The sequence below is a fragment of the Lontra canadensis genome, unplaced genomic scaffold (genome assembly GCF_010015895.1).
Source record: "Lontra canadensis isolate GAN:19392208 unplaced genomic scaffold, GSC_riverotter_1.0 scaffold89, whole genome shotgun sequence".
Taxonomy (NCBI): Eukaryota; Metazoa; Chordata; class Mammalia; order Carnivora; family Mustelidae; genus Lontra; species Lontra canadensis.
In genome coordinates this window covers 6,399,457-6,413,596 of record NW_022631083.1, presented here as the reverse complement: position 1 = coordinate 6,413,596, position 14,140 = coordinate 6,399,457, and the positions used below count along the sequence as shown (strand labels likewise).

Here is a 14,140-nt window from a genome sequence, read left to right as displayed (position 1 = left end):
GCAGACTCGGCAAGGGATAATTGATTAATCACATGACATGGAAATACCAAGAAATCTCGGCTTTCAAATAGGTTTCTAGTTGGAGTCTCCAAAAAAGTTAATTCCAGAAGTGCCGTGGTGGCTGAGTCGGTTAAGCGACTGACTTGATTTCAGCTCAGGTCGTGATCTCAGGGTTGTGAGATCGAGCCCCGAGTTGGGCTCCACACTCAGCCGGAAGTCTGCTTGAGATTCTCTCTCTCTCCTTTTGCCCCTCCCCCTGTTCTCTCTCCTTCTCTTTCAAATAATCATTTTTAAAAAGTTAATTCCAAATAAATAAATAGTTAATTTCTTCATTTACTTAAAAATGAGAAGCATTTACAAATTATCGAGCCATACAATTTATTAAGAAAATACATACTGTGTAGACCCAAAGGTCACTTTTATGTGTTTTTAAAACCTGGTGAAATAAACAAGGGCATGTTGATCTTATTGCCTTGGTAGCACTGCCCACTGCCAGAGGAAATAGGGTAGTTTTGCTGCTTAATATGGGGGAAAATATTGAAAGTACAAATTCACGGGGGAAAAAAGTACCCTAAGATGCCGGGGAGAGGCTATTTACTAGGCCCCTGGAGCTATTACTCAATAATGTTTTTCAACATAATACTCCACTCATTTTTGAAAACTTCTTCCATTTTCCAGTCTCCAGAAGATGTCACGTAATTATGTTTGATGGCAGGCTTGCTTTATAATCCTAAATTATTGCTTCTTTGTCAGATTTTGATTTTCCACTCAATCGTACAACCTTTTCTTACAGGGACTCTTCCGTTCTCCTTCCCAGGAGAAAGGGCTGCTCTCCTTTCTAAAATGTTCATTCATGTTTCTAACTATGCCACAAAGCCATCAGGCTACAAAGCAAACAACACGGGGAATAAAGTTCCTTGGACGTTAACCAACACAATTTACTTGTACGGAGCTGAGGGCCATCAAATTGCCTCTGGTGAAATTACTTGTCATGTTTGTAATCCAGGAGACACTGGGCATTGGGGTTTTGAACCCTAGTGAAGAATAAAAATGAATGCTGAAGTCTTATCTTGGAATTAATCCAGTGACATGCAAATGAGAGGACTTGCCTTTATTTGCACAGAAAGGGGAAAAAAAAATAAAGGAAATCCCAGAAAAAGAACACAAACTATTTTTTAACACAAAAGAAAAATTTCAAATTTTAGTGAGAAAAACCACAAGTACCAAGAAAATGTCACTATAAATGTGCCACCTAGTTAAACGGCAAATATGGTCCTTGCTGATTTGGACTTCCAACGGCAAGAGGCACAATACTAGCTCTCCCACCGTGATGTGAAGCCAGGAAGAAAGGAGTGTGAACCGAGCTCCTGCATGTGCCGGGAAGGGGGTGGGACGCACGATGCCAAAGGCTGGAGGACATAACATCTACAGAGGCCCAGGCATGTGCTTATAGCCTCCCTGAACCCACTTCTTCCCACCATCTCATCTGCTGTATCAGCATGCCCATTTCAGAGGGACAGATACTGAGGCTCACAGAACTTAAGGCACTTGCCCCAAGTCTTATCTGTTACTGGCAGAACCAGGATTTAAGCTCAGGCCTTCTACGTTCCCTGGTGCTGGGGAAGGGGAGCTGGTTGGCATCTCTGTGGGAACAATCTGAGTCCTCATGGAGAAGGGAGGGCAATGCAAAAGCAAGGGCAAGTGAGCAGGAAGCGCAAAGAAAGCCCAGACAGCAGCCAGAGAGGCTCTTCCTTGGAAACCCAGGAGCATGACAGCCTCTCAAGCTTCAAGGCACACCAGATATGCGGAAGCTTCAAAGGGCCAAATCCAGGGACCGGTGGCTCCTGAATGAGTAATTCTGAGGACCAAGGGATGTTTATTCTATGATACCGTTCCACTCATCACCTCTGTCTCCTACAGAGGGAAAATCTCATTTGGTAACTATTCTAGAGTCGATACTCACTGTTCACAATTGAAGGGCCCAAACAGTTCATTCAAAATCATTGCTAAAGAAAAAAATTATTGCTAAGAGTACATTTCCAGAATAGACAGTTCAAGAGCTAGACAAAGAGGTTAGTTTTATTTCACTTTATTATCTTTTCGGTACTTTGAATGCATCATGCCATTCCCTTTGGGCCTGCAAAGTTTCTGCCGAAAAATCAGCTTATAGTTTTATGCGGTTTCCCTTGTATATAACAGTTTTCTTTTTTCTTGCTGCTTTTAAAATTCTCTTCATCACTACTTTTAGCCATTTTAATTATTATGTATCTTGGCGTGGACCTCCTTGGGTTGATTTTACTGGGGGCTCACTCTGCTTCCTGGGTCTGTTTCCTTCCCCAGATTGGGGACGTTTTCAGCTATTATTTCTTTATTTTATAAATTTTCTTTCTCTTCTCTTTCTGGCATCCCTAAAATGTGAATGCTATTATGTTTGATGGTGTCGGTGACTTCCTTTAACTTATCATCTAACTTCCTTTAACCTATCTTTTGTTCCCGTTCCCTTTGGTTGCTTTTCATGACTCTCCCTTCCAGCTCATGGATCTGCTCTTCTGTCTCCTCTACTACTTATTCCCTCTAGTGTATTTTTAATTTCAGTTACTGAGTTCTTCATCTCTGATTGATTCTTTGGTATATTTTCTATCGCTTTGTTGAAGGTCTCAAATGAGGTCCTCCAATCTTTTCTCAAGTCCAGTGAGTATCATTATGACCATTACTTTGCATTCTCTATCAGGCATATTGCTTTTCTCTGATTTGTTTAGCTCTGTTGTTGTGATTTTGCCCAGTGCTTTCATTTGGGACATATTCCTCTGTCCCCTCACTCTCTGTGTCTGTTTTTATGTGTTGGGACAGTCAGCAAAATCAAAGAGGTTAATTTTAAATAGATTTTGGATGTAAAGTGTCCTCTGCAGTTTCTCAGGATAAATATTTGATGTTTTTCTGAACCATCATCATCTCATAGTAGGAAGATAAGGGTCCTGGTAAGAGCAGGTGTCTTCCTGGGCAGCCCTGAGGTTGTATGTGGTTTTTGTTTTGTTTTGTTTAGTTTTGTTTTTAGATCAGGATTAAGAGATCAAGGCAGAGCCTACACCTAAAGGTTGAAATAAATTTCTAACTTACACCAGAAATGCAATCCAATCCAATTCCCACCCCCCTTTTTTTTTGGTGTTTGAGTGGGTGGTGGCAACAAGAGGTCTAACCAGCAGGTTGGTTAGCTAAGTATTACAACAGGTCACAAGTTTAGAAGTTGATCAACCTGGGCATGAACCCCAATGAGCAGTGATCTTCCCTTACCTGAGGGTTTGCCACTGTCCTGCCACTGCTCCTATTCTATGTAGGGCCTTCACCATCAGGCGATCTCACCTCTTAGAAAACTCCATGGACCACTGGAAGACAAAGCTCCTTTCGAGCTTGGAATATTAGGGGAAATACTGATAGTTTGGATGGCAACTTTTATTCCCAAGTCAAAATCACCAGAGGATGTCACCTCAATTATTTCTGTAACTAATGCTTAGAACTGTTCTGCCAAGAAATGCCTCAAGTGTCAGGAGAGGCTACCTCAGGGACCACGGCCTCAGTCCATCCTTGCCCACTACTTGTTCTGCTGTGTCCACATGTGCGGTAGGGATCTGAGCCAACCCGGCCAGATTTTCGATCGACTATCAACTGGAGACAACCACGTTAGTCCCAAGAGCAAGACTCTGTACTCATGGGATGCGTTGGAAAACCTCTTTGCACACAGGCTAATGCCAGCTCAGTTCCTAAAACATGAGTGAGTTTAGTTCTTGCTCGGCTCTGGAGAGCTAAGAACACACCTCCGATTTTGACCGTGAAATCTTCGGCCACCATGCAGTTCCGGGCAGCCAGGTCTCTGTGGACAAACTTGTTGGCGTTGAGGTATGCCATGCCATCTGCAATCTCCCCAGCCATCTGGATCATCTTGCTTAGGCTTGGAGGTGCTAGGACTGGATTATTCTGTTGGAGATTAGGAAAAAAAAATTTCACATGAGAATTTAGGAGTTCTTCCCACCCTACATTCTTTCAGGGTGTGCAAATCCATCTTGGTTCAATCTGAGCGTCACAGGTCATTCTGCTAAGAAACAGGACTTGCTCAGAAGGAACATATTATTATGGAGACCAGAGCATCTGCTTCGTGGTAAAGTCATGCGCTTGCTCACTGACCACATCACACAAAGCTGCAGCGAGAAACACCAATTAGCACAACTTGGGACCAGCATTTTCTATTTTGGGTAGCACAAAAATTATTTAAAGTGAAACTAACAATTTCTGATATTATGAATTCTTGGTTATTCAATTTTTTTAAATCTTTTTTTTTTAGATTTTATTTATTTATGTGAGAGAGAGAGACACAGTGAGAGAGAGAACACAAGCAGGGGGAGAGGGAGAGGGGAGAAGCAGGCTTCCCGCTTAGCAGGGAGCCTGATGTGGGGCTTGATCCCAGGACCCTGGGATCACGACCTGAGCCGAAGGCAGACACTTAACGACTGAGCCACCCAGGCGCCCCTTGGTTACTCAATTTTTATCAGTTCCTCTGTTCCTTTATTTCTATAATGAAAGTCCAGGTAAAAGGATGGAGAAGATATTAAAAAGGCTATGCAGAAATAAGCAGGTGTTGTGTTACCCAAATGGACACCATATGCTTTATTTCCCCATAAGCACTGTTATAAATTACTCGATCTTTTTCTTTCTCTTCAACTTTCTTCTAAAGTACAAAAATATCGAGATTAATGTTTTCACCTTACAATATGGCATTCCTTGGCTTATCATTTTCCGTGGGCACCAAGGAAAACAGGCACTTGCCAATTCATTTAAGTCCAGGTGAAGCTTATTTCAGAGGGGATGAATACAAAACAGTGACAAGCAAATGGATAAGAATTTCCTTTTTGCAGAGGAGGGGAACACTGGCTTTAGAGTTCAAGAGCAAATAATAATAATAATAAATCCATTTGGAACAAAAGTTTATATTAAAGACATGTGGCCAAATCTCTCCATCCTCAAAAACAAAATACAAAGCCAATCAGCTTGCGACAGTTTAGAAGCTAACCACCTCTTGCTCATGCTGGTACAGTAGATTTTACCTCGGTTTCCCTGACTACAGAGAATCTGTTACAACACTGCAAAGCCACATTGCTCCGACAGGTCCCACACGTCACCTCCCCAGCTCAAACCCTGTGGAGCGTGGGCACAGCATGCCTGGCTGGGGTCACTGCTGGGAGGACGAGCTGGGACCATGCATGGAAAGTGCCTGACAGTGCCTGGACCCTGGACAGGGTCCATGCTTGGCAGCAGTGGGCTTCGTCAGGGACGTGCTAGTTTCTGTTGAAATGTGCCTTCTAGAAGCAGGGTGACAACCCTCCAAGTACTTCCCCGTGAGTTCCCTACGCTTGACGTACATTTACCTCCTGAAGAGACTATCAACACGGTCTCTGGTGATTTAAAATACTTATCACTGAGTTTCCCGGGGAAGTGACATGATGTCCCCACGGGTAACCCCGAGCCACCACTTTCTTTTATACAGGAACCTCGTTTAGACAAGCTGTTTTTCCCCCTGGACCCAACAGTGCCTTTTTAACCTTTTCGGGGCTCTAGAAATGCATGGTATGCTAGAAAATGTGAAGCTTATGTTCACGATCCTTCAGCTGAGGAGTATTAAGTATGTGTGTTTACTAGACGTGGTCATTCATAATTAATCCGAAGAACAGACTCAATGAAAGGAAGCTGGTTGTAAGTATCAGAAGAGAGGGCTGACACTTTGTCGGCTCATGGTGCCGCAGTGCCGTTCGTTCAGACGTTTTAGAGAGCGGAAATCTTTCATTTGCTTGGAGCTACTGAAGACATGTATACACAAACACCCACATTTAGCTAAGTAAATGAGCAAATCTTCGCTTGGGGAGAAGATGCCAAGGAAAATATAATGAGCTTGCAGGACAAACAGACGTATTTTTATACTTGACATGACTTAGGAAGAACAAGTTTAAATCCGACAAATCTTAGAGTGAATTCTAGATCTGAAAAGGACTCGGGTAATCATCTTGTCCAACCCTCTTATTTTACACGTGCGGACGCCGCGGTGCAGGGGCCCGGAGAGGCTGCCTGAGGACGGCAGACAGCTAAGCAGCCGAGCTGGGACTGAGACAACGTGTTCCAAATGTTGATTCTGGGCCTGAAGCCGGGGAGGCAGGGAGTGAGGCTTCTGCACTTTTCAGAGGTGCCTCGAAATGAATCTGGTAAGAACTCTGGTGCCGGGCCTCCCTAGCCGCCCATCCCAGGAAGTGGTTCTCATTCATGCCGGCTTGTGAATGAGCAAAGTGAGCCGGGGAAAGGCATTAAGATCCAGGGAGCTGGGGACCCACATCAGCAGAGCGGGGGAGGATGGGGTGTGCTGTCCATCCCTCAGCCTGCGGGGCCCCGGGCCACACTCGGCCTCGTGACTCTCCCAGAACCACAAGCATCATCTGCTGTGGATAAAGGAAGCCACACGTGAACAGGTGTTCAGAGCTCAAATTAAAGAAGTACTACGACGTGGGGGATAATGAAGCTTCAGATTAAAAGAAAACAGATTAAACTCAGGCAGAGAAAGGATGTAGGCATTCAAAAGGGGTAGAGAAAGGGAAGGACCCTGGCAGAGGCAAGCAGGCGCAAAGCCTACCCGACACTGAGAAAAGTCAGGGTGAAGGTTAGGACTTTAAACCCACGGAGGCAGCCCAATGAAAGGCGGATGTTGTCAGTATTATTTGTAAGTGTTTATCTACCGGGTTACTCTCAGAATTCCTCCCTTTACAGGTCATGCTTCCATATGCTAAAAAGATGGCCTGTGGGTTCCTGCCATAGAAGAGGTGACTAATGAAAAATTGCCCAGGATTTCTGCCAGTGTAGACTATGAAGCTCGTAATGCAAATGGATCTTTTTGCCTAGACGAAGAGATGGTCCCGCTGAGGCGATTATCACTCTGCCTCAGGATCCGGCCTGACCTGCGGGTGCAGTGTGAGAAACAGGGCTTCCCAGCCTGGAAGGCGCAGACCAGGCTGGCATCGGAGGGGGCTCGTCAATGAGCCGACCGCTTGGGCACGGAGCTGAGTGGGAAACCATCCTGGCAGGAGAATCGCATCCACCTGACACAGAACTCTGATAAGCGTTGACTCAGACACTGCTTGCCACCACCACTGACCCTGAACCAGGCGTGGCTGGACCCGGGGTGGACGGCCAACGCCAGGGTGGAAGGGGGATCCACTCAAAGGACCGGTGAGCAGAGAGGTCAGGGGAGGAGACGGTTCCTCCTAGCCAAGGTCAGGGGGACAGGAAAGGCTTCAGGGAGGCAGCAGCCCTGACATGGGTCTGCGGGGTGGGAATCAGGGGGCGCCGGCGGTGCGGGGGGTAACAAGCGGTGGAAGGAAAGCAGGAGCAGATACACAGAGGGGTTAGGTAAGGTGGTATCTGAGGAAGTCCAAGTGCCTCCCACCAAAGCTCACGGTCTCCCTCTAGTCAGGGAAATCGTTCTCACTAAGGACCAAGCGTGCAGCAAGAAACATTGGATGCTGAAAGTCAGTAGATCTAAAGACACCGTGTCTCCTGGGGGAAGGTGTTCAAGAGAGGACGGGTAATGTCGAAGTCGGTAAAACCAAAACTGACCTCTATTTCTGGCCTCAGAGACCTGAGATAGCTTTTGAGATCCCCCCGCGTCATCAGTTCCATGATGACCAGCGTCGGCTGGCCCTGGGACACCACGCCCAGCAACCGCACCTGGGAGGAAGGACAAAAGAGAAGGGCTCAGAGGGTGAGGGTGGCCCACCACGGTCCCCACCCATGCCGCCGGCACTGCAGAGCCCAGATGAGCAGGCCCCGGGGTCCGCCTCCCATGCACAGACGTCTAAGGGCCACCGTGAGGTGATGGGGGACTCTGGAAGGTGGTGGGGGAGGAGACACCAAACCCCCTAAGGGAGTCCAGGGGCAGGGGACTCTCGGGGAGGTTTTCCCTGTGTCAGGTTCTGGCTCCTCAGGGCTGTCTCTTACCACGTGGTGACAGTTGAACTCCTTCATCACTGAAGCCTCATTGAGAAATTCAATCCTTTCGCGCATGCTGGCGGCCTCGTTCACTGTTTTAATGGCCACCCTGGTTTCGGGCTCATCTTTAACCACGCCTTTGGCGACTCCTTCGTACACCATCCCAAAGGAGCCCTGCCCCAGCTCGCGGCTCATGGTGATCTTCTCTCGAGCGACCTCCCACTCGTCAGGCACATACACTAGAGAAGAAGAAACCAGAACCGAGCCAGGTCAGGCGAGGGGCCCCGGAGCAGAACGTGCTTTTGGGGGGAAACCGAAGGACGCCAGATGCCATTCCCTAAAGCCCACAGAGGACATCAGGGAACCACGACGCGGCTCATCCTGAAATCTCTGTGAGGCAGCTATATGGTCAAATACAGGTATTTCAAGTCTTCAAGGAGCCCAGAAGAACCACAGAGGAGTCCAATTTGAGATGTGCCAACTGCGGGATTCACAACAGGTACAAAGACTTGGGGGTGCCCCGCGGGCTTAGCGGGGGGAGCGTGTGACTCCTGATCTCGGGGTCGTGAATGTGAGCCCCGCGTTGGGTGGAGAGATGACTTAAATAAGTAAAACTTGAAAAAAACAGAAAAGCCCACAAAGACTTAGCACAAAAAATCATGTAAATATTTCAATAGTTTTGGGGCTGATTACATATTAAAATTGATAATATTTTGCATACATTGGGTTAAAGAAAGCCTATTGTTAATACTTATTTCATCTGTTTCTTTTACATTTTTTAAATTAATTAATTAATTTTTTTTAAAAAGATTTTATTTATTTGACAGACAGAGATCACAAGTAGGCAGAGGCAGGCGGGGGCGGGGGGAGTGGGCTCCATGCTGAGCAGAGAAACCCCATGTGGGGCTTGATCCCAGGACCCTGAGATCATAACCTGAGCTGAAGGCAGAGGCTTAACCCACTGAGTCACCCAGGTGCCCCTACTTTTTATTTTAAATGGCCATTAGAAAAACTTGAGGTTACACGTGGGACTGACATTATATTTCCACTGGTAGCACTGTTCTTGTCTAGGTAAGTGTGTCCAGCCTCACCAAAGACCCTGGGGGCTCTGTCTATAGGGGTACAGAAGTGGCTGAGCTCTGGCACCAGGGAGTCATGAGTGGTGAGTTGGGGGGCAGTGGTGAGTTGGGAGAGCAGCTGATGAGCAGTGGGGTCTCATCAGGGCTCTGGCCTGAGCTCCGTGAACTCAGGGACCTCCCGTAACTGGAGAGGGGGTGGTGAAGGGCTGGGAGGTGGGACATGCTAAGACTGAGCCCGACTAGGACTTCTCCAGCCCAGGCTTTCGGTCAGTCTGGTGTAAGGAATTAAATAAGTAATTCCAGGCAGGCAGCAAGGAAGGAGAAAGAAAGAGGAGAAGGGAGGTAAGACAGAAAAGAAAACAAAACAGAAGCTCCATCCTGCAACTGGAATGGGCAGGATAAAAACTAAATTGGACACCTCGGAGGAGGGTCCCACTGAGCCTATGTTAGTCTAGAATTTTCTCTCATACACACTTTTGGTGAATTTCATACTACATGTGCGTTCTGGAATTTCAGAAGCTGAAGTCTACCCTCTGTACGGCTTCGGTGCCACACAGACCCCAGAAGGGGCTGATGCCTCCTTAGGAGAGTAAGTCCGCCAGACGAGCAGGTAGGGAAGACTCGTCACAACATCCCTCCAGAAGTATAAAGAGACACTTTGTCCTAAGCCCCGCCAGCCCCCCAACCTGCCAGCCGCTGGTTCTGTGCACAATGTTATCAGCATTTCCCTTGAGGGGATTTTCGGTGTCCTCAGGAGAACGGTGACATGCAGATTAGCTTTTGGAGAAAGGAGTTTTGAAAGCCCTTGCGAAGGGCAATGTCCTTTTGTCGCCCCTTGAGGAAAGGAGCTATGAGGTGCTTGGGAAAGGCCAAAGAAATTAAGTTCAAATGAGGTGACGGTGTTCCTACCTGTTGGCCAGGGCGACAGGGAGTTTGGGTTTTGTTTATTTTTAAAGAAGAATCAAGGCCTATTATGAAAGTAGTTGTGGGAAGACACACATTTTGAATTCCAATCACCGGTACTGTCTGATATTGATGTATTAATGCTCTTTCCAAACTTCCCGAATGCTTTGTAGTCAAAGCTACAAATGCCAGTCTCCTGAGCTTTATTTCAAAGCAGAGCAAAGTCTCTGGAAGAGTCTTAGTCCACCTTTACAGAGAGGGAAAATGGCTTCCCCCATCAATTCCATTAAGGGTGTGATGACAATTCCATTAAGGGTGTGATGACAATTCCATTAAGGGTATGATTAAGGGTGTGATGACTCCTTATCTGATATATTTTTTATAAAGCTATCATTCATACAAAAACAAACAATGCATAAAAATCCTTTTTTTTTTTAATGAAGAAAAAGATCCTCTCCACAAGTAACTACTATTTTAAGTTTGGTGCGTATCCTTCCAGAATGTTCTCTATGCATTATATACATGAGTACAGAGGTGTGTGTATGAATATGTACACACAAATATACATATATATGCCTATTAAAAATAAAACTTTGTGAGATCTTTATAGATTCAGGAATTATTCAGCACTTAATTCCTACTCTGGGAGGCTGCTTGTTTTTTGTTTTTCGTTTTTTTTTTTTTTAAGATTTTATTTATTTATTTATTTGACAGAGATCACAAGTGGGCAGAGAGGCAGGCAGAGAAAGAGGGGGAAGCAGTCTCCCTGCTGAGCAGAGAGCCCGATGTGGGGTTCGATTCCGGGACCCTGAGATCATGACCTGAGCCGAAGGCAGAGGCTTAGTCCACTGAGCCATCCAGGTGCCCCTGGGAAGGCTGCTTTTGACTGGCTTTACTATAAGCAGAACTGAATTAGAAGTTATTAAAGAAATCACAGTGAGACTTTATATAGTGCTTTAGAGTGTCTAAGTGTTTTTCTTATGTTTTCCATTTGATCAGGACAATCAATCAGCATAACCATGAATCTGTGTCCTATCTCCCCCACATCTACATCTGCTTTCACTTCAACTGAAGCCAAGAGGCAAATGGTTTTTCGAAATGCATCTACCTGGTTTCACGCACTTACTCCATAAACCCAACCCGGCTTCTCCTGCTGGTCAGCTTCCCCGCCCGCCCCGAGGACCTCACTGTCCTTTTCCACGGTGACTGCATCACGCTGTTGACAAGACCCCAGGGGCTGCGTCACCCTGACTTCTCAACTGCCTCTCGACGTGACCCGGGCAAGCCTCTGCCCCGAACCTCTCTGCCTCACCTCCACACAGGTGGGCCCAAGAACAGCCACCTAACGCAGATGTAGGGACCAAATGGGGCGGCATTCATAAAAGCCCCCTGCAAAGTGCCAGGTCACGGTGCTACTGTCGCTGGACCCCCGGACCAATGCCCCGCACTGACTGACTTTGAAAGGTCTGGGTTCAAGCCCCCGAGGGAGAAGAGAGAGCAAACAAGGAAGAGAAATACGCATGGGGGACAACCCAGCTTCCAAGTCAAACCTTCTCACTCGCTGGACTAAATGGCCCTCATGATCTATGACCCGGGGGTCTGTAAAGGGGCCGTGAGGATAGAAATCCTGCGATTCCAGTCAGGAGGGGGTGAACAGAAAAACTCAGAAAAATGCAGGGAGGCCGTGAGTGATCAAAGACAGTCCCAGCGATATGAAACTCAAGCTGAAACCAGTTTAAGAGGACTGTTTGGTCAGCTGCGGCATACCCTCCGACTAGATGTCAACAATTAAAAAAAAATGGCTTTTGTCATTCTAGCATAAAATTTCAGGCAATTAAGTAAAAGGACTACCTCGCTGACCAGTCATCTCTGAAGCCTGTTTTTCTTTGGGGCATTCTGCACGGTCCCAGAATTTTTGACATACTCAGTGAACTTGCTAGAAACTTTGATTAAAAAAACAAACAACAACAAAAAAAAAGTGTTAACCAAGATGTATTCTGAGGCCAAAGTTACCTCAAAATAATGCGAACCTCTTTGCCCTACGTTAGCCACACTCCCGAAAGCTCCCCGATCTGGGACGTCCCCAGGCAGGGACCCTGGCTTAGCCGCTTACCGTCGGCGGCGCTGAAGTACTCTGGGTTCACAGAAGCGTACAGCACTCCATTGCCCAGCCTGCTGTTATTCCTGTCAAAGGGATAAAATTCAGGTTAAAAAACCCCATCTCTGCGCGTGTCATCTTGGCACTCTCAGTTCTCGCTGTCCTGTTTCGTGAGGGGCATCCAGAGGAAGGGGGTGCGGGTAATTCCTGCCTGCTGCTCTCACCTACGCTCTGCCATTGGGCCCCAAAGCCATCTTGCCACCCCGTCCTTGGGCTTCTTCAAGGCCCTCGGGTTAAAGCTTTTAAGGAAACACTGGTTTCTTCACTTCATCAGAAACGGGAAGGCCTACTGGCCAGAAGAGGCTGGACACTGGGTTTGGAAAAATCTCTGCATATGTGAGCAGCGGGATATGTGAGTGAAGGGATGAACCATACTGGCCCCAAATACATTTTCTGTTGTTGCTGAATCCTTAGAAAATGTTTTCTTTTTCCTGTGAGGAACCTCTGACGGGAAAATCGGGTCACCCATTCCATAAAATATTCCCTCGAGATCCTTAAGACGTTTCCCAGCCCTTGGGGTCCCCTCACCAGAACACGCAGCCACCGAAGGTGTCCGAGCTTCCCCCGGAGTCACTCACCTTTTCCTGTGGAAGACGTACAGCATTATAACAAGTCCCCCCACTATCAGCAGGACAGCGACGGGCAGAGCGATGATCAGGTGGATGAAGTTTTCGTACGTTACTACAGAGACAAGGGAAATAAAAATATCACGGGGTGCACAGGCTGGGTCGTTTTTTGTTTGCTTTCTTTTGTTTTAGCAGCAAGTCTGAGAAAAAAATCCCCGAAAATTTCTTTACTGCCCTATCGCAGACTAGGAATTCTGAAGGTAAACAGTATCAGATAGAACAGCAAAACACTCTTGAGTTATTCAGGGGGAAGGAAAAAAAAAAAGATAAAATGAGTACACACAGAGGAGTAACTCATTTTTAAAGTACAGTGTACCCTGACATAATAGTTCACGTGGTGGGCTCAGGTAAAGTCATCTTTGTGTGCAATTTAATGACTACTAGTGGATACACATACACCCACACGCACACATACACACACACTCATGCACATTTGCAAAAATAAAAGGAATGGATTCTTACATATTTAGAGCCCAAGTGATACTGACCCTTGTATTTAGATCATAAATGTATTATTTAATCTGTTTGGTATGAAACTGGTGTCCTAGTAAGCTCTGTTGACCTTTATCTGTCTTAAGAAAGCTCCAGAGATGATTTAAAAACACGTAACCGTATGGCACCCCTGGCCAAAGTTGTTCTGAATTCTCCCCAAACATTCAGGTATAGTTACAAGCCTGACCGCCACACCTGCTCATCCCTGTCACCAGCACTCAGGTGACAGATGGGCACCTGGGACGCTGCTGCGCACCCTTGAAGGCTCTGCTGGATGCGGGAAGTCACTGTGTTCCCAGGGAGCACCAATACCGAAAAGGTGGACTGCCCACATTTTGCAAGGATGCCCATGTTGCAAGGACATTGAAAGCAAGGCAGAGGAGAGAAGGGAGTCGGGGAAGCTTTCCAAGCACAGAGGAATGGTTGGAGATGATACTGGGTAGAAGCAGGGTTGGCTCCCAATGGGTCTGTTCAACCCAAGCAGTTTGAACCTCATTCTGCAGATGAAAGGGAGCCGGTGTGAGCTCTTGGGCCCCACAGTGAACCCAGCACATTTGTGTATGTTGGGACAGCGGTGCTGGAGGACAGTCTGCGGGGGTGCTGGTGGCATGGAGGAGGCACGGCCACATCTCGGAGGGTGCCAGAGGGCAGGAGGGGACCTGGCTGTGTTCTGCATTATCTAGCCCAGACCTCACAAAGAGACCAGTGCTCCTTGGCTACCAAGGAAGAAGACTCACAGAGATGGACCGTCCTCCCCAGGGTCACACGGGCAGCTGGGAAGCCATGGTCCCGGGACCGTTCCTGCCCCCACGGCTCAGACCTGCCCCCCGCGGCAAGCACTCTGCAGGCTGTGAGAGGAGGCA

At 47.1% G+C, this 14,140-nt stretch overlaps 1 protein-coding gene across 1 annotated transcript in view; it reads right to left on the bottom strand.

Annotated features, from left to right (window-relative positions):
- Positions 1-14,140, bottom strand: part of IGF1R (insulin like growth factor 1 receptor) — a 293,279-nt gene that overhangs the window by 14,892 nt on the left and 264,247 nt on the right. Inside the window, exons 14-18 of the mRNA XM_032836038.1 lie at positions 12,738-12,840; positions 12,115-12,185; positions 8,029-8,258; positions 7,648-7,758; positions 3,813-3,972 (exon numbers count right to left, since the gene is read on the bottom strand). Of these exons, the coding sequence (XP_032691929.1) occupies positions 3,813-3,972; positions 7,648-7,758; positions 8,029-8,258; positions 12,115-12,185; positions 12,738-12,840 (675 nt within the window). The remainder of the gene's footprint in view (positions 1-3,812; positions 3,973-7,647; positions 7,759-8,028; positions 8,259-12,114; positions 12,186-12,737; positions 12,841-14,140) is intronic.